At 37.7% G+C, this 19,753-nt stretch overlaps 1 protein-coding gene across 1 annotated transcript in view; it reads left to right on the plus strand.

Moving 5' to 3' along the window:
* The window catches only part of Dpyd (dihydropyrimidine dehydrogenase), an 837,903-nt gene that overhangs the window by 799,587 nt on the left and 18,563 nt on the right, over positions 1-19,753 (plus strand). The window contains exon 21 of the mRNA XM_006977841.4: positions 19,034-19,177. Coding sequence (XP_006977903.2) covers positions 19,034-19,177 — 144 coding nt within the window. The remainder of the gene's footprint in view (positions 1-19,033; positions 19,178-19,753) is intronic.

The following is a 19,753-nucleotide window of genomic DNA, read 5'->3' on the forward strand; positions in this document are numbered from 1 at the left end:
CAGCAGAGAGGAGATTGAATTTAAATTATAAGCCTGAAAAGAAAAGGTAAAATGATTACTGAGTGTTAGGGATGAATGACAAAACACAGTAAAGCCTGTGATCAGAAGGATGTCTTGCAGTTCATCTGACATGAGAGATGGATTACAAGGGCCCTCGAGTTGGGGGTGGTTTACTTAAGCATCTAGCAGTAATTTACATTTAAGGGATCCATTAGTGCTTTTACGTACAGAGCTCCATCACTGAATGACTAACAGGAATACATGGTATTTGCTTATGATTTTATTGATTCTAGTAAAATATGACATTATCTCTTAAAATTATTTCTATTCTGGGAAAATCTACTTTCCCAGGACTGTTGGTTGACGTAAGTCATTAAATGGCAAAATAATACTGTATCTTTTTGACAATGTCCTGTGTTTCTTTATCTTTGTGGCTCACATTCTGTCCTGGAAAAAAGTTCATATATAAGAAATAGGGCTGTAATTAACTACCTCATGATCCATGGACATTTCTCCTAGAAATAACTGGGTCTCCTGAGAAATACCTGTCCAGAAATTGCTCACACAAAGGCCTTCCTTTGTACAGATACACCAAAGAGTAATTATATATTTTTTTTAAAAAATGACTAAAATCTCATGATTTTCTTTGAGGGGAAAAAAAAAAAAAAACATTTTCCGTCACAGTTTTTTTCTTATATAGCCCAGGCTGGCCTCTAACGCATAGAGATCCATGCCCCTACCTCCTGAGTGCTGAGATTAAATGAGTGTGCCATCACGCCCAGAAAATATTGTACACATTATTAAATTGAAAATAAAAGACTACAATTTGGCAGAAAATGTCTCTTAATGAGCTAGCGAGTGAAGAAGCCATGGGCATGAGCTTGACCCAAATCCATGACATCCACTAGTTAACTGACTCATCTCTTCCTTTGAGAGACATACTGTTTTGGAGGGATAACCTGGAAACTGAACAATATTTATACTCCATTTTCTCTCTGATAATAGTTTTTTTTAAACGTTTATCCTTCTAGATGTTGCGTTTTGAGTTATATGTGGGCTTTGGGATGATTAATGAAACTTACACACAGCATTTCTTTGGGAACAGTGGAATGCTATGATGATGGCTACTAACAGGCATGAAAAAGAAGTTTAGACTTGATCAGAAGATACTGGGAACCAGAATGCATTTCTTCAATTTCCAACCATGACTGTTTTCAGATTCATATTTCCAGATCAGAAAAATCTAAGTATTGATGTCTTCAAATTGTCAATCACTGAATTTGAAAATGTTTTAAATAATTTCCTTGGTGGGTTTTTTTTTTTTTTTTTTTTGCTTATTTCCTCTTTGTTTAGTAAGACCAAGAATGTTGGTATCTGAAATGTGATCAAATACAGAGCTGTGCTTTCAATCTTTAATTCATAAATGCAAAACTCTTGGCTGTCTCAGTAATAGTTGTAATCAATAGTCTAATACATCTATACAGACCTCTCTTAAACTCCTCTAGTCAAAGAAAACACTTTCTTTGGGGAAAATCTTCTAAAAACGTATTCAAAATTCCATCTTGATTTTTTTTTTTTTTTTTTTTTTTGGTTTTTCAAGACAGAGTTTCTCTGTGTAGCTTTGCACCTTTCCTGGGACTCACTTGGTAGCTCAGGCTGGCCTCGAACTCACAGAGATCCGCCTGCCTCTGCCTCCCTAGTGCTGGGATTAAAGGCGTGTGCCACCACCGCCCGGCTCCATCTTGATTCTTTTTAGAATTTTATTTCTTGATCTAAATGATGGAGCATTGGGACAGGTGGATTTAGTGAATTCCACAGCTAGTTCCCCCAAACTCAAATTATTCATTGAATTTTCTTCTTACATTTCTACTCCATAAATTCCCAAAGCTTGAAAAGTAAGCACATTGGTTCATTTGTTACATATCCTTTGTAACACAGTATAAAAATTCGGATAGTTCTATAACTGAATACCTACCCCCTCAGAACAGGTAGCTCATTACCCTTCAATTCCTTCTACGAAATTCAAATTATTAGATTAAAACTTAGGTGTCTTGACTATGTTTTTATGTGAGCATTGTAGGTAAATGAGTGAATGTTTATATAAACAAGATAAAAATACATATTTAAATACAGTTATATGTATTAAAATAGTTGTGGATCAAAGATACCAAATCTACCCATGAAGGGAAGATTGTACATGCTAAAGATTCCTTCTGGGTTAATAAAGATGGAGAGGAAAGTTTGGGGAAGTTACAAATGTATTTTAAGGAGATTCCTTAAAAGTAGCCACGGACTTATATTTATTGCAAGAAAAACAACCATCTCTAGTTGTAATTGTTAGCCTGTCAAGTGTTTATTAATAGACAGGCGGCTGTCATCTTTGTTTAAATGCTCTAAGTTGACAGAATTTCATTTACATTAATGGGTTAGAAAGTCCTTTTCTTACTTGTCCAACAAACTAGAGACAAAGTGCCTGCCAATGTTTTAATTTCTTCTTCGTGTTCTGGGTAGAGAGTGAGAAGAATGCTTTCACTCCACAATGTCATGAATATGGTAATCTATGGAAATCACGGGAAAGCAGGTACTTAAGTTAAGCATATACTGTACCAGTGGAATCCCTGATGAATTCAAGTCTCTGCTGTTTAGAGAAGATGTTGTTGCCTGTGAAGTGACAGACTGCCAGATGTTCCTGAAGAATCATGTAACAGGCTCAGATCTGAGCACCTTCCCTGGTCCCACAGATAACAGCATTGACTGTGGGATGCAGAATGGTCTTGCTTCCACTCTTTGAAACATGAGTGTTTATTCATCAACTGTCAAATCTTCATTTTCTTAATGTTACTTATTTCAATATGTAAAGCACAAAACTTCATAGCTTCATGAGCAACCTTGACTTTAGAGACTGTGTGCAGTCTAAATTAACAATCAGTAATTCTTCATCATATAAAATACGTTAAGCCATTGACTCCTTCTTAAGTGGTTTGCTAGGGGAGAGGGATTGTTACTGTAGTAGTATTAAACAAATTATTTGAAAGCACATATATGAAATAAAACTGAGGTGTCTTCATTGTATATATATGTAATTCACAGAGTTAACAATAGAAAACTACATTTACAGAAATCCTATACTAACAATGATGTTGAGGGTAAAAAAAAAAACTATCAAAACCCCACAGTGTATTGAAGTGTTGCCTTCCTTACATATGTTTTATATAAATTATAGTATAATTTGTTGTCTCCCCATTTTATGAATGAAAAAACTGAGATCTTAGAAAGTCAAAGTTTGACCAAGTAAAACACCTAGTTAGTGAAATGAGAGCTGGAAGCCAAGTCAGGTTCAGATACTATAGTGTTTATGTTGCCTCTCCATGCAATTGCTCCAGTTCAAAATGTTCAATGGGCCAAACATTATTCAAATCTCAGGGGAATGTCAGCAAACAGACTGATTAACATGCTATTCTAGTAGCTTACATTTCATCAAATATATATACATGCAATATTTGCAAAAATAAATAGACAATGAATTACACATTTGGGTTGTAAAAAATGTGACTTGGAGAGCTAAGTTTAGGTGGGGTTGTCATAAGATGCTTCCTTGAAAGATCATATCTTATCAGAGGGCTAAAACCTGAGGAGGAGGCTGTTAGGCCAAGATGAAGGTCCACACAAAAAGATCTGGAAATGTGAAGGCCCTAAGGTATGACTAAAATAAAATGAACAAAATGGAAATAGGTAAAGTATGCATGTGTACATACATACAAACATATATACACATACATGTATATAGCATATAATATATATACATACATTTGCACACATACAGTATATAACACATACAGAGAGGGAGAGAGAGAGAGTATAGTACTATACTATGTACTAAAATTAAAGAATTCTCCAGATCTAGAGAAGTTAGAAGCTATGATGATACTTTTAGATTCTATTCTAGATAGACTGGCATCACTGGAATCATTCATGTGGAAGTCAGTGTAGTATCACATATTTAATATTATTACTACATGAAGAATTCAATACAACAAGTCAAGCAAACAGTAGGTAGACTGTTTAGGAGGTGACTGGTGTAATCCATGTGAATGACAGTAGAGTCTAGGGTGAAAGCCTTATCAGCGAGGATGGTGAAGTATCAGGATATGATGTGGGTGTTGGGAGGGCAACCTAGATTTGCTGATGATGTTTTGACCTAGAGAAAAACAAAGTGATTGAAGTAAAGGAGCCCAGAACCCAGCACACCGTAGATGCTTTACTTGAACTATTATGTTCAGGTAGAGCTGCCACCTTCTCAGCAAGGTGGGACAGACCAGAGGAAGAACATAAAGTGAAGCAGGGATATGTTTAAAATGCCATAAGTGTGGGACTGGTTTTCAACATTTAAGCAACTTAAATGAATTAAGTCACTGGATATCTGAGTCTGTTCATTATAAAGGACAGAACCAGATTTTGAATGGTATGAGCATGAAAACTTGTAAAGCTAAATATTAAGAGTAATTGACCTTGGGAAGAGTGTGGTGATGGAAGGAACATCAAGGGCTGAGCTTCAGGGATTCCATTATATATTTCAAAGAAAAAGATGACTCTGCAAAGGGCATACTCAGAAGAGATGGGGGGGGGAGTAGCTTCCAACTAGGGTGATTGATGATGAAAGATAAAAGTTAGTTGAAGGAAAAAAAAAACAAGTGAGGTAAGCACAAAATATATCCTCAGGATTTGCCTGCAAAGCGTTGTCAGATGCTTGGAATGGAGGAAGATTCTGCAATAGTGTAAACTGAGAAGTGAGCGGAGGAGAGAATATGGGGAAAAAGACTGGGAGCTGCACTTGAAAGAATGTCAAAGGGACAGTGGTAGTGATGCCTAGAGTTACTTTGTTACATTTCATGTATTTTCTTTTTAAACTAAGGAAGACCTAAGTGTGTATGCAAGTACATGGGTATAATCCAAATAGTGAGGAGAAATTGTAGGATGGTCATGGACAGAAATTAAGGAAACAACTTCTTTTAAATGATGCTAAGTCTGGAAGATACAGTCCCCAAGACCCAGAGAGTCCTTAGGTGGAACCTTTGATATCACCAAGATTTTTCCACTGGCAACTGAAGAGGAAGGATGAAAGTGAAGATGAGGAGATTGAATAAAATGTGGAAGAGTTACATATCATTTAGAGTGAGAAAGCTGTAGGTAAGGTTGGAGAGCTTACATAGTAGTTAAGAACACTTGCTGCTCTTATAAAGGACCTGAGTTAGGGTCTCAGCTACCTATATGGCAATTCACAAACATCTGTAACCCAAATCCCAGGAGATCTAATGCTCTTTTCTGTCCTCTGTGGGCACCATACACATTCATGGTGCACATAGATGGGGGTAAAACTCTCATGATTAAGATAAAACAAATAAATTTTTATAAAGAAAAAAAGAAATCTGTAGCTCAACACTGGTGGCCTACTGACGGAGACTTAGTATCCACACTCACTGCAAAGAGAGAGGAGGAGCACTTGGATTCTCCAGCCATATTCCAGCTTCCTGGTATAGATGTAGCATAACTACATAATGGTTGGTTTGATGAGTTTTGCCTGTTGAGTACAGCAGAGGAAGAGGGATTGATTTAACCTTAAACAAATAATTAGATTTATTACTGAAAATTGTAATAAATGTTATATATTTCTGACTTAATTTCTTTTCCTATTGCTATGACAAAATACACTATCCAAAGCAACTTATTGGGGGAAAGGTATTTTGGCTGAAAGTTCAAGGTTACAGTCTAGTCATGGTAGAAAAGTCCCTGAGGCTAGAGTTTGAGGCAACTGGTCACCTTGAATCTCTAGTCAAGAAACAGAGTCTAGGCCATACTGCCACTCAGCTCCCTTTCTATATTTGTACAGTCCAGGGTCCCAGCCAGGGAACAGTGCCATCCACAGTGGGTTGGCCTTCCTATGTTGATTAACATTGTTCAGATAATCCCCCACAAGCATGTTCAGAGGCCCATCTTCCAGGCGATTGATTCTCTGTTCCGTCAAGTTGAGAAGTAATTAATAATAACCATTATAGTGACTATTCAATTATTTTGCTTCTGGTTAATCCTTTTGTACTTAAAAAAGACAACACATTCCCTAAGGACAGAGATCATATCTGCTTCCTTACCTATTAGTTCTTTAGGACCTTCTACCTAGAATTTACTAAATAAAAATTACTTGATAAATATTTATGAAGCCTTTCTGCCAGACCAAGTTTATTAATTTCACCATCAATGTCTTTTCCTAAAATATCAAAAACCTTATAGTGTTGCTGGGGCCAATAGCACAAAGCCTTAGGAAGGCCATGACTTGTCATCTTGACAAAGAAGGCGTCTCAGTTGGAATCGGGTCTGAGGTGAATTTTGTCTTGTGAATGTGCTTGGTGTTTCTACATTTACATGCAGAAGTTTGCCAAATACTTAAAAGATATTTTCCCCTCATTAAACATTTCTGTCTAGCAGGGCATTAATTATAGTGAAAAACAGTTTTCCTTCTAATTAAATCATACACACACAAATAATTTCTACTTACTTTTGTTTTTCCCTCCAATGTAAATTTTCTTTTTAGCATTGACTTTCAAAACCATGATCATGTTTTTTAATATGACCTGAACTGTAACTCTAAGTAGGGTTTTCGGTTGCGTTAAAATGCAATACCTTGTAACCTGTGCCACCCTTTCAGGTAGAAAAGCTTACAGCTGTCACCTAGGTGTTTCTATATAGGAAGTTACTGGGTATCACACTGAACAAATGTGGGAACAAAACTGAATCATCTACTACTCCAAATGCAGCCTGGAACCTGTGTGCCTTTTCATCTATATTTATAGCAGAGTCATTTTCTTCATCTCTTTTTTTCCTGTTTTTCTTTGCTCCCATCCCATTTTGTGAGGCAATTTTTATTCCATTTTTCCTTCATTGGTTTTTGCCCTTGATATTCTTTGCAACATGTAGCCACAAAAGCTGTAGCATTTTTGAAGGTGGATTTCAAACACAATTTATTTCATCCAGTCCTCTTAAGGATGTGGAAGTGCTGATTGGGAAGGCTTTCTTTGTGGGTAGTTAATATTTGTGACATTTTTATAATTCAAAAAAGCCCACTTCGTCTTTATATTACTATACCGAGCATCAATCAGGTTTATGCTCAATGTAGTAATAAGATATTCAGTTCTATGTTGTTTTATAGTTTTCAAAATACTAAAAAGCTGTATTTTAATAATCTGTGAATGCTTTTCTTATTTCAAGCAACTGTATAGAGCTAACTGACTGGGTGATTATTGTTATTTCTGTGTGGAACAGCTGAAAACAGGCTCACAGAGAACAAGCCACTCACCCGGGTCCTTGAGTTGCTGTCTGTATCCTAAGATGAGTAGTTGTTCTGCACCCTGGGCTACTAGTAGAAAAGGCTACTGTCTTCCACTGCCCTGAAATTCCAGTAACAGCCACATGCAACCACAAAAGCAACACACATATGCATACACACACTCATACATATAAATATATACATATATAACTTTCACTTCTTGGCTATTTCATGACTGTTATCATTTATATCCACTTGTAACATTAATTGGGTTTGTTTCTACTCAGTATGTCTTACATGAGTTTGTAACTAGGCAACAAACTTCTTACAGATAATTTTAGGCATAGTAATAGTTATCTACATCTTCCAGTTCATATCACTCATAATGCTTTTGAATGTTTTTAAAAAACATTTTATTTATACCTGTTATCTATTTGGATCTCACTACTAAAGGATGAGAATATATACATTGCATGCATATAACTATGTATATGTACACGATGTCTTTGGTGCATCTTTTGCCAGTAAAGTCTAAACTTGTTTATAATATCATTCAACCTTGGGACTTTGGTAGTTATCCATAGCATTCCTGTCTTACAGCTGAAATGAATTCCAAATGTTCTACAGCTGAAAGAAGGGATGGATTACAGTTTATTACTCATTCCAATGTTTTATCCACAAACTATATGATACCAACTGGGAATAAACCTCAAGGATCTCTAACTGTAAATTTGAAAACAAAATGAAACCTCACTGTAGAGGTGTCACAGATCAGTTAGTTCAACCCCCTCATCTTACATATGAGGGAACAGAGACTCGGAAGGAGTCACTGTTCTACCATGGGTCACAAAATTAGCTGATGGCAAGGCTCAGCTCAGACCCCCCCACCTCCAAAAGCTCAACTGCTTGCTACCTCCACTCTGCCACGTTGCCTGCCCCGGCAAGATGCCTCCCATGGGCACTGCTTCTCAAAGATGAAGTATATTAAATTCACATTTGGCTGCTAATCATTTTCTCAGCAGCTCTATGGTATTTCATTAACTGCTGCATGTAACACTGTGGCCTTTCACCTGTATTAACTTGAGCTCATTAAACTTGAGTCCAGTCATAAACAGGACTGAACTAATTCAGATATTTTGCTTCATATGTGTTCTGCGCTTCTCTAAAGGCTTTTACTGTGTGAAACACTTTTCCCTTCACAATTTGTGAAATGAGAAAAATGGGGGACATGGATTTCCTGAAAAGTACACCAGATGGAGTGCACCTTTTATGTCAATAATAATATATTGAGCACCTTATGCAAGGCTCTTGTGAGGGACACAGTAATGTGAGGGGAGGCACAGCTGTGATTGTGAGATTGAGTTCCTGATTCTATCACTTAATAGTGAGAAGTGGAATGTGTGATCTAGGATTTCTGAACCTCAGGCTTGCTCTCAAATGTTTGAAGACAAATAAACTCACCATATGTTTCTGATGAAGATAACCTGATGTTCTCCACACTTTGCAAAGGATCTGGAGATGAAAATGAAGTATGTCCCAGATAAAGGCTGGAAAACACAGAGTTCTGATGTCCCAGCTTCAGAAGATAGGAATATCAATCTTTCCTCTACTCTTAGGTTCTTTTTACCCTGAACAGATTGAATGATGCCACCCACACTAGTGAGAACTGGACCCTACATCCATCAACTCACACGCTCATCTCTCTGGAAACATCCTCAAGACATACCTATAGGCAATGTCTTTCGGTATTATCTAGACACCCCTTAGCCCATGAATATCAAACACAAAATTAAATATTGTGCTATAACACTGCATTTTATTTCCCAATTTAAAATCTTAAATGATTGTAGTTATAATTGTATGGATTGTCTAGTTTACTGTTCTGCTAGAGTCCCTTCCCCAATATGCTGGACTATTTTCTCTGCCAGAGTCAGATATCATGATCTCCCCCTTCCTTTCAACACCATACTGTCTGGTCACAAATCTTCGAATATTAGCTGCTTTCATACTTCCTAATGAGTAAAATTCAAGCCAGCACCCAGAATTCAGAGCCCTTCCTAAATCACCCAGATTTTTCCCTACAATGCCCTGGCACTCACTGTATTTTTACAAACTACAAGAAAATTCACCCAATACCTTCTCCACTTTACTCCTCTTTTCTGTTTCTTTTTTAAAGACAATATACTGCTATGTATTTCCTGCTGCCCCGGAACTCACAGTGTAGCACAGATTGACCTCAAACTCCAGCATTGCTCTGCTTCTTAGATGCCAGGATGAAAGGCACATGCCAAAGCGCCAAAGCATCCAATGCTGCTTCATCCCTTCTTTTCTAGCACAGACTGTGGGATTGGGTTCCTGATTCTGCCACTTAATTTTTCTGCATAAGCACTTCCTTCCTTCTAAAGCCCTTCTTCAGCTCCAGCTGTGGTTGGTTGCTCAGCAGATTTGAGAGATCAGACTACTTCAGTATCTCTTCCTGCATTTAGCCAACCTCTCCTTAGGAGTACTGTTGCAACCCATATGTCAACTAAGTTCACCCAGGTTTGTCCTTCTGTGGATGCTACAAAATCTCTAGAAATTCTCTAGGTTGCCTCTGACTGTTGATTCCTGCGATGATTGAATTTTGACTCTCTCAAACTTTACTTTCTCTTGGTTTCTATTCTCTTAGCTATATGCTGACCCAAACATGAAATTGAATTCCTTGATTTTTTTTTCCAGATTTCTCATGAAAGTTACATGCTTTCATGTAACTGTGTAGTGGGCCTTATTAAATAGAACTCATGGATTTAGATCAGAACCATGTAAACATCTCACAACGGAATACCAGTTCTCATTCCTAACAGAAGCTCTTTAACCATTGACAAGAGGAGCTGTGCTCCCTTTCAGTACCTTTCTCTATCCTCTCCCCTCATTCTGCTCTTCCCCACCCCTCTCTTCCTCTCTCTATTCTCCTTCTGCTTGAATATTCTTTGGCATTTCTCTACACACTGGGCTTCGACCTTCTCTTTGTTTTGGTCTCTTCTAAATCAGGGCCTTCTTTCCCAAACCTTGACCTGAAGATATGGCTGATTATCACAGTAAGTGATAACAGCTTGTGGTTTCAGAGAAACCTGATATGAGCCATCTACATCCTATTAGAATATGAAAATCCCAATGTTCTCAACCCAGTTCCTCTGGAGATAAGTCAGTCTTCCTCACAAAGCTCTGAGAGGCTTCCAAAAAGAATATTCTCCTATTCTGTATTGTGGCCTCGGACCCAGCACCCACAGTGTAATGACAAAAACCAAACCTTGCTGCAATTGGTCATAGCTGCTGCTCTTTAATGCTGGAGTTACATTTCTCTGTTGATGTCTCTCCTAACGGGTGAGCGAACTGCTGCTCCTGTGGCACAAACTCTCGCCTTTCTCCCTCCATGTTCCTTTCACCTGGCAGATTGCCATCCTCTTTTGTGACCTTCATACCTTCATTGGCACTGCTTGCCCAGCCAACTTATCCTCATCCTCCAGAACGAAGTTCAGGTGTCACCTCATACAGACCATTTCGGGCCCCTCAGCCAGAACTATGTACACATTGTCATTGCTCGTATAACGGCCCATGTCACCTGTGCTGTAGCTCTTGTGACAGGGTATTGCAATTATTAGTAACAGTAGGTTCTTTAAGGTCACAGACTGTCTTTTATATATAAACTTCAAGTGCTCCTCTCTCTTTAAAATTAATGTATTACCACTGTTATGATGGTAAAATTATGTTTCATGTAATTTCTAGCCTTAAATAAAATATGTATATCATTTGTTTTTCTCTGAAAATAGTGGGAATGTCTCACAGTTCAACATGCAGCAAGATGCTGTGCCTATTCAAGCTATTTACAATACTGAGTACCTGATAAATGCTAGATCAGCACTTTCCTCTCTGAGATCTCAAGGAAGGAAGATGGAAGCTAAAAGTGACAGACAATGTAGGATGTATAAGGATTAAAATATGTGCAGGGTACTCTGTGTACCACAAGGGGCCCTTTACACTAGGGAGGAGAACCAGTAAAGGAAATTCCTTAGATGCTCGCATATCTTCTAGGCAGGACATCATTGTAGAGTTAAGAGTTTGTAGCTTAGTTGCTATTTATGTTTTCTTTTGGTAACATGCAGAAGACCATCCTGGATATAGGGGTGAAGACTCTATGTAGGCTTAACTTCTCCATATTCAATGAGTTGTATAATTTTTGTTGGAGCCTTGCTGTCAGTTTGTGGAGAGCAACCTATAGACTTGGCAACAGCCTGAGTTATTGTGGGTTCCCATGGGGCCCCTTTGGTCAATAATTTAATTAGATGTAACCCATTCCTGGTACTGGAAGCTTTATTTGGTGAAATGAGATCTCCAGTTGGGGCTCTGCCTCCCCATCTTTTGGCAATTTCATTTAGATCACCTTCACATATGTATATATTTTAAGAAGTTTTTACTGTATTAGGTTTCTATGTTTCCCTCAAATTGTCCTTAATTTTCGTTGTCTCTCCCTTTATTTGCTCCCCTGTCTCCCTCTTAGCTCCTCTTCCCCCACTTGTGCTTCCTATCTACCCATAACTATCTATTCTATGTTCCTTTCCTAGAGAGATCTATTTCCCTCCTAGTCCCTTACTATATACCTAACCTCTGTGGTTCTGTGGATTGTAGCTTGGTTATCATTGATTTAACAGCTAATTTCTACATACACATGAATACATACCATATTTTTGTCTTTCTGGGCACCTCACTCAGAATGTTTTTTTTTTTCTAGTTCCATCTATTTACCTGTGAATTTCATATTTTTTTCATGGCTGAGTGATGTTCCATTGTGTAAATGTATTACATTTTCTTTATCCATTTGTCTGTTGGGGGACATCTAGGTTGTTTCCAGTTTATGAATAAAGCAGCAAGAAACATAACTGAGCAGGTGTCTCAGTGGGAGGATGAAGCATCAGTTGGTTAGATACCCAAGACTTGTATAGCAGAATCTTGAAGTAGATTGATTTTCATCTTGGGGAACTGCCCCACTGACTTTCATAGTAACTGTAGAAGTTGGCAACCCCAACGGCGATGGGTGAGTGTTCCCCTTGCTTGGCATCATCACCAGTATGAGGTGTCAATTTTTTATTGATCTTAGTCATTCTGACATGTGTAAAATGAAATTTAAAAATAGCTTTAATTTGCATCTCTCTGATGACTAAGGATTTTGAACATTTCTTTAAGTGTTTCTCAGCCATTTGAGTTTCCTCTTTTGAGAATTCTATTTAGACCTATAACAAATTTGTTTTGTTTTGTTTTTCGAGACAGGGTTTCTCTGTGTAGCTTTGTGCCTTTCCTGGGTCTCACTCTGTAGACTAGACTGGCCTTGAACTCACAAAGATCTGCCTGCCTCTGCCTCCCATGTGCTGGGATTAAAGACGTGCACCTGGCTGACCTATAACAAATATTTTAATTGGGTTATTTGTTTTCTTGATATCTAGCTCATTATGTTCTTTATTTTGGATATTACCCCTCTATCAGATGTATAGATGATAAAAATCTTTTCCCATTCTGTAGTCTGCCATTTTGTCCCTGGCTGTAGTGATCTTCAGGTTCTCAGAGAATAACTGGTGGAGTTGGGGGCTAAGAGAAAATGATGAGTTGGTAGGAGGGAAGTTAGAAGGGAAGATCTTGTGATCCACTGGGGATGGGGGCAGGGAGGGAAGGGATGCCAGGGCAGGTGGTCTGCTGCACAGCTGGGTATGAGACTAGGAGAATAAGTGAAAGAGAGGAAGAAGAGGTGATACTATTAGCCTTCCTGCTTCCCTAGTGGGAGTAGCCTAAGAATTCTCAAGGAAGGGGTTTCTCATTCTAAATCACAATGAAGTAGATATCAAAACCACAGCTGAATGTGAGTCAACATTTGCTTTTATAATTGAGAACTCACCTGAGCTCACACGTTACAGAACTGAAAAGACACTCAGCATCTCCACCTGCCATTGTGCATCACTTGCATCACATCACTCTTGGTATACATCAATTAAAAGTAGGCTCAGAACTTTCTGTAGATTTCTTCATTTCAACTGCAGGATGGCCATTTTACTTGAAACCAGAAGATTCAGAAAGTCCATGGTCCCAACCATCACACACCAGTGCTCTTAGATCTTTTTTTTTTTATTTTATATGTCTAAAAAGTATTCCAATTGCCGTATTATTTTAAAGACCAATTTAATAAAAATGCATTGTCTATATTTTTCTCTCCAATTCTTGGTCACTTGATCACATTCAAACAGTCTTCCAGGGAGTATGGTACATTTTGTAAATAGGTGAGATAAATACGATAAGTGGGAATATTTGATCTATAATTTAGTTTGACATTAGCCCTTAATGAACAGTGAGAGATACTTTCACAATTAAACACTCTATGAATACTATGTTCACTGTATAGACTCCATATGCAAATTATTTAATCTTTAATCAAGACAGCCAGCACAGACATTCTATACTGTATTTGTTGGGGGGAAGGGTGTGCAACCATGTAGCTGGAAGTTTTTCTGAGTCCCTCCTGACCCGTAGTCAGGACAATTCTCTCTCACCTGTCAGTCCAGCAGCTGCTCAGACCCAAATAAACATACAGAGGCTTATATTATTTACAAACTGCATGGCCATTAGCTCAAGCTTATTACTGACTAGCTCTTACAGTTAAATTAACCCATAATTTCTATTAATGTTTAGCCATGTGGCTTGGTACCTTTTCTTAGTTCTGCCTTTTCATCTTGCTTCCTCTATATCTGGCTGGTGACACCTGATTCAGCCTTTCTCTTCCGAGAATTCTCCTAGTTTGCTTATCCCACCTATACTTCCTGCCTAACTACTGGCCAATCAACATTTTATTTATCAACCAATCAGAGCAACACATATTCTCAGCATACAGAAAGACATTCTCCCATCACAACCGCAGATAGCTAGTATAGCCATTTTATAAATAAATATGGTCTTTGAAAAATAAAGATCCATATTAGATAGTTGTAAAAGATATATTTTGTATCTATATTTTCTTTCAGTCTGTCATTGTATAGACATGCACACATATGTGTACACTCCAAGGAGCTAGGTTGGCAACTCAAATGTTTCAGGTTTGTACTGATCCATATGTATATTGTTCAGAATAACTCTGAAATCCTTTTATCTTTTCACGTTATTACTGTGTAGATATCACAGTAATTACTCTTCTTGCAGTTATTGTTTCCAGTCAGATAAGAGAGCATGATTAAGAAAATAGAGTTGATACACTACAGTTCTATAGAGTATGCTATTAGCCAACTCCATGCCATTCTCATAAAGTTATGCAATTTAAACTGGATGATGCTGGTACCTGCTTCTATTAAGAACAAGAACCCTTTTCCACTCTGTAATATGCTCAATTACCTTTAGATTGATCCGTGAATAAATTATAATCCAAATAGACTACTTTTCCTCCCAGCTTTGCTGGCTTAAGGAATCATTGTTGATTCATGACGTTGTCACCTTTCTATTGGCAATGTAATGCTTTTTATATCTGGATGGAGACAATTTTGGTGTGAGATACTGTTAGCTTTAAATGAGTAGGATTTAGTTTTTCTGGGGAGAGCAAATCCATCAATGATGAATCCCTGGAGAAACAATGGAAATTAAAAAAAAAAAATACCCTTTCTGAGTTTTGTTCTGTTAGTCAGCTTTGGGTGGTCCTCAAGAACTTTTTGTCTTTGTTTGGGGAACCCAGCATGATGCTCAAAACCTCTTGGTTTGAGTGACTGCAGGTTACACATTTATCTGTAAGAAAATAATGAATGAAGAGGAAAGGCTCCTGCTGCTGCCTCTGCCAGGCCCCACTGCTTCTCCTACAATGAGAAATCAATTAACTGCATGTTCAGGCAGAGATTTGGACCAAATGCTTTATTAATCACCACTGATTGCACACTTATACCCTGGCCAGCTACATGTTCATCTTCATGTTTTCTTAGCCTTGTTGGGGTTTGCCTTTTTTTGTCTGTTTGTCTGTATGTCTGTTTTGGCAAAATCAGAACACAAATGTAAGCCTGAATGTAGCCTAACTAAAGGTAAAGCAGGAAAAAAAACTATCTTTTACATCATCAGAGAACCATCAGTACCTGAGCTCAATTGTCAGCGCCCATGTTTAAAGCTGATCATGGTAGTGATACTTGCAATACCAGCACTGGAGAGGTAGACACAGGCAAATCCCTAGGGCTCACAGGCCAAACAGCTTAACTTACTGAGTGAGTTCCAGGCCCCTATGAGAAACAAGGTCCCCTATCTTAAACAAAGTGAATGGCATCCAAGCTATGTCACCAGGGATTTACTGTGGCCTCGGGATGCATACATGCAGGTGTGTAGCTACATTTGCATACACACACATGCACCTGCACACACACACACACACACACACACACACACACACACACACACTCATCTTTCAGTACTTCTAAATCCTAGAGCCATTTTAATACATTGAAGGTGTGTGTGTGTGTGTGTGTGTGTGTGTGTGTGTGTGTGTGTGTGTGTAAAAGAATGTGTGTGGTTTTCAGGTGTGTGTGCATGTCAAAGCCTGAGTTTAACATTAAGTCTCTTCCACCTTATTGAGACAGGCACTCTTAGTTGAACCCAGAGCTCATTGATTCAGCTAGTCTAGCAATCCTCTTGCTCCAGGGATCTCACCTCTGCTTCTTACATGCTGGGATTCCAGGTAGTCTACCATGCCCACTAGAATTTTCATGGATGCTAGATCTAGATGTCAGTCATCACATTTGCATGGCAAACACTTTATCTACCAACCCACCTTCCCATTCATGCACATTTTCTTCATCATTTAATTTTTCATACGAATGAGTGAAGCAAAAATTCCTGTGGCAGCCTGGAAATTTTGGAAAGAAGCCCTTAGCCTCTGGTCTCTCCACATGGCAATAAGAAACTACAGATGAGCCCATCTGAATTTGGAACTGTGTGGTTAGAGGTTGAAGGAATACTCATTGGTATTTTGTCCATTTGTTTTCAATGTAAAGAAAAAATGGACAGTGGCCACTCTTGTCTCATTAATTTTTTTAACCAATAAATAAATAATATCCCATAGGAATTTTTATGTTAAATTGAGAGCATCTCCTTAGTATTGATAATTCACATGAAAAAATTAGGATCATGCCACTCTTAACCATGGGGAAAAAAACTTCATGCCTCAATTTTTTATGTGGCAAATGTGATCAAGTAGTATGAAAAGTCAAAGAGGCTATCCACGATTAGATGCTTACACTGGATGTTTGCCATTCAGCATGAAGGGATTTGCAAATATTTAGCATCCTCATCATTATCACTGTGAATGCAGTAGTTTAAGGTCACAGCTTAACTACATATCTTCTGTCCATTTGAATGAATAATATTCTTTTAAGATCCATTTTTATTTGTATGTATGTGTTTATGTGTAGCATATATGAGCATGGGTACTTTTGTAGGCCAGAAGAAGGAGTTGTATCCCATGAATTTCAAGTTACAAGTGTCTGTAAGGGGCCTAGTGTGGGTGCTATGAACTGAACTCTGGTCCTCTGAAAGGACAGTAAGCACTCTTAGCCACTGAGTTATCTCTTCCACCCCTGGATAACATTTCAGCCAAATAGAAGGAATGGTCCTCCAGTCTCTGTTTAAAGAAGATGAATTGAAAAGTTCCAAGAATGTTTGTTTTTGGAACAGCCCTTACAAAACTCAATTGGAATTAAATGGTGTTGAGAGAGACACAATCGATTGCAGCAGCAAGGATCCTGGTTCAGACTTCTTAGGATTAGTGGGCATGAGAGCCTGCCAGACCCAGAGGCTGTGTGCTTAAACACTGAACCATCCTTGATCATCTGTATCAGTATAAGACACAAAGTTAACGGCCCTTGATGTAAAGCAAAAATACATAGACAGTGATCTTCTGACAGGACTTATGTCATGTAATATGTATTCTGTACTTATGAGATGTCATCTAGACCTAAAGGGACAGTCTTTCTAGTGTAACCTCAATACACTTTCCCCCAGGCATCCAAACAAGCATTATTCAAACATTAAATAGGACATCTCATGTAAGAATTATTTTTATATTAAAGTGGTTTTCCTATGGGATAAGTTCTGAGGACTCCTTTTAGATTCTTATTTTTTATGCTTTTAATAAGCCAACATCACTTAACGTACAGTAAAATAGATGAAAAAATATTCTACCCTCTGTCATATCATTTCATGTTACTGTAAGCATTAAATGTTGTGATTTGGAAAAGTGCTAAGACATAGAGATGAAGTACATAATTCTAATCCAATTGGGTATAAATTAATTTGGCATTGACTTCCATTTTCCATTTACTTGACTTCTTGACATAATTATAATGAATTTATAATCAAAGTAACAAGCTTAGGTATATTTCCACATAAATATGTTCTTTGCTTTATTTTTAAAATATGTTTGCTCTATATAAATATACAGTTGAAGGCTATAGTCTGGTTTGCCTTGGTTGGCTTACTTGTGCTCTACTACCTATCCTTTTGAAATCTCCAAAGATCTAATTTCCCTGGTTCCCTATGTAAGCTGGCAAGTGAAGTCTGGTACTTTGAAACAGGTGCTTTTTTTTTTTTTTTTCACCAAAGTACCTGCGAGGTCAGAAATCAGGATGACCTTGGAGTGCTGTAGTTTTCCCAACTTCCATCAGGTAGATAAATGGGCTTTATTCTGCAGGAACAAGAAGGTGGGTTTGCAGTAGTATAAAAGACATAGCAATTTCAGGTTACCAGCTGGTGTAAAACATTTGAAATTCACTGGTGTCTATCATCAGTGGAATGTGTCAGTAAAAGTGAAGATCAAAGGTTCCAGAAAAGGGGAAGGACACGGTGAAGAGTAGATAATTGTGGGATAATGAATGGTACGAGGGCATTTTTGTGTTAACTTGAAACCACTTAGCATTTTTCCATGGCACCTAGGTATCTTCCTAAATGAACTTTGCAAAGTACAATTGAATAACCTTGAGATTTAAAGCCTCATCGTGACTCTGAATGCTGATGGAGTTTGTTTAAGCACCGTGATATACACTCTGCCTTTCCTTTCTATTTTTTTTTTGCCTCCTTCACGCAAAAATAAAGTTTATTTTCTGTGCAGAGGAATCAATATTTTTGCCATTTTGTTTTTCAACTATTCCAGTAAGTTGCAATCAACATTAGTTACAATCTTTAAGGAAATGCAGTAAGAATTTGAACACAATAAAATGGAGATACAGATGAGAACCTTGGCAAAGCACCTTCTCTATTGACAGAGGCATTTGTCAAGGGCTGTGGCTATGTCTATATTGTGCTAAAAACCTGACGAAGGGAAAATAAAGCATCAATAGGTTTCACCTTCTGTCTGTACAAACCAAACAAATGCTCTCCCTAATAGCTATTGTTTTAAGTGAGTGCAATTGGTTTTCCACAGTGAAATCCATTCGCTTTAGAAATGAATTTTAATTAACAACTGCATCTAACACATCCATATTTGGCTGAAGTATCCTTCTCGTGTCTTCTTTTTGATTCCAGATGGAATCTGACACATAGAAGACTAGTCGTCCAGAAGGAAGACCCAGTTAACAAGGGATGAGAACATTTGTTTGTTGGTGATATTTGTGAGAGGAGACCCCCGCACCCTGTTTCTATGAGTTACTATGATGTTGTCTTTGTGTGTTTTCCCTTTAGAAACTGCCAAGCTTTGGTCCTTACCTTGAACAGCGCAAGAAAATCATAGCAGCGAGTAAAATCGGAAGGGGAGATCAAAACGGAGTGTGTTCACCACCCCAGAGAAAGCATTTTATCCCGCAAAAGCCTATTCCTGCCATCAAGGTAAAAATTAAGACAAATTCATAAATTTACCTATTTCCCATTCAAATGTGGCTTAAAGGTTATTTTTTTCCTCCTTAAATATAGCATCGATTTTTGCCTTTTGATGTTCTGAAAGTTTCTAAAAATTCTGTCTACCATGAAAATGCTTCTACTAATACAGTAACCATTTACTTCTTTGCTTCCTATTTTGGTTTCTGTCACTTTCTAGATCACTGCCAGGTTTGTGTTTCATGGAAATTTTGTGCATTAATGAGTCAGGAGACATAATGAAGAATTCTTCATATTCTTATAGTTAACTGTCAGTATTTTAATTCAGAGTTACATTTAAGAAATCTATTGGTCATAAAAACAACTGAATTATGAGACTGTAACAGGGTTATCAATAGAATTACATTTGGAGATATTTTCTAGTTTGGCCTCAAAAAAACAAGCCCATGTATTTGGTACTCAAGAATTTATTCTGGGCAAAATAAAGATCACCGTTAAGAAGTATTTGTGTGTATCTCTACCTTTCTAGCTTATTTACATGGAGGTTTGATTTTTTTTGAAAGAAACAGTTTCCTATCAAGTTGTGTG

Source organism: Peromyscus maniculatus, chromosome 6 (assembly GCF_049852395.1).
Source record: "Peromyscus maniculatus bairdii isolate BWxNUB_F1_BW_parent chromosome 6, HU_Pman_BW_mat_3.1, whole genome shotgun sequence".
Lineage (NCBI taxonomy): Eukaryota > Metazoa > Chordata > Mammalia > Rodentia > Cricetidae > Peromyscus > Peromyscus maniculatus.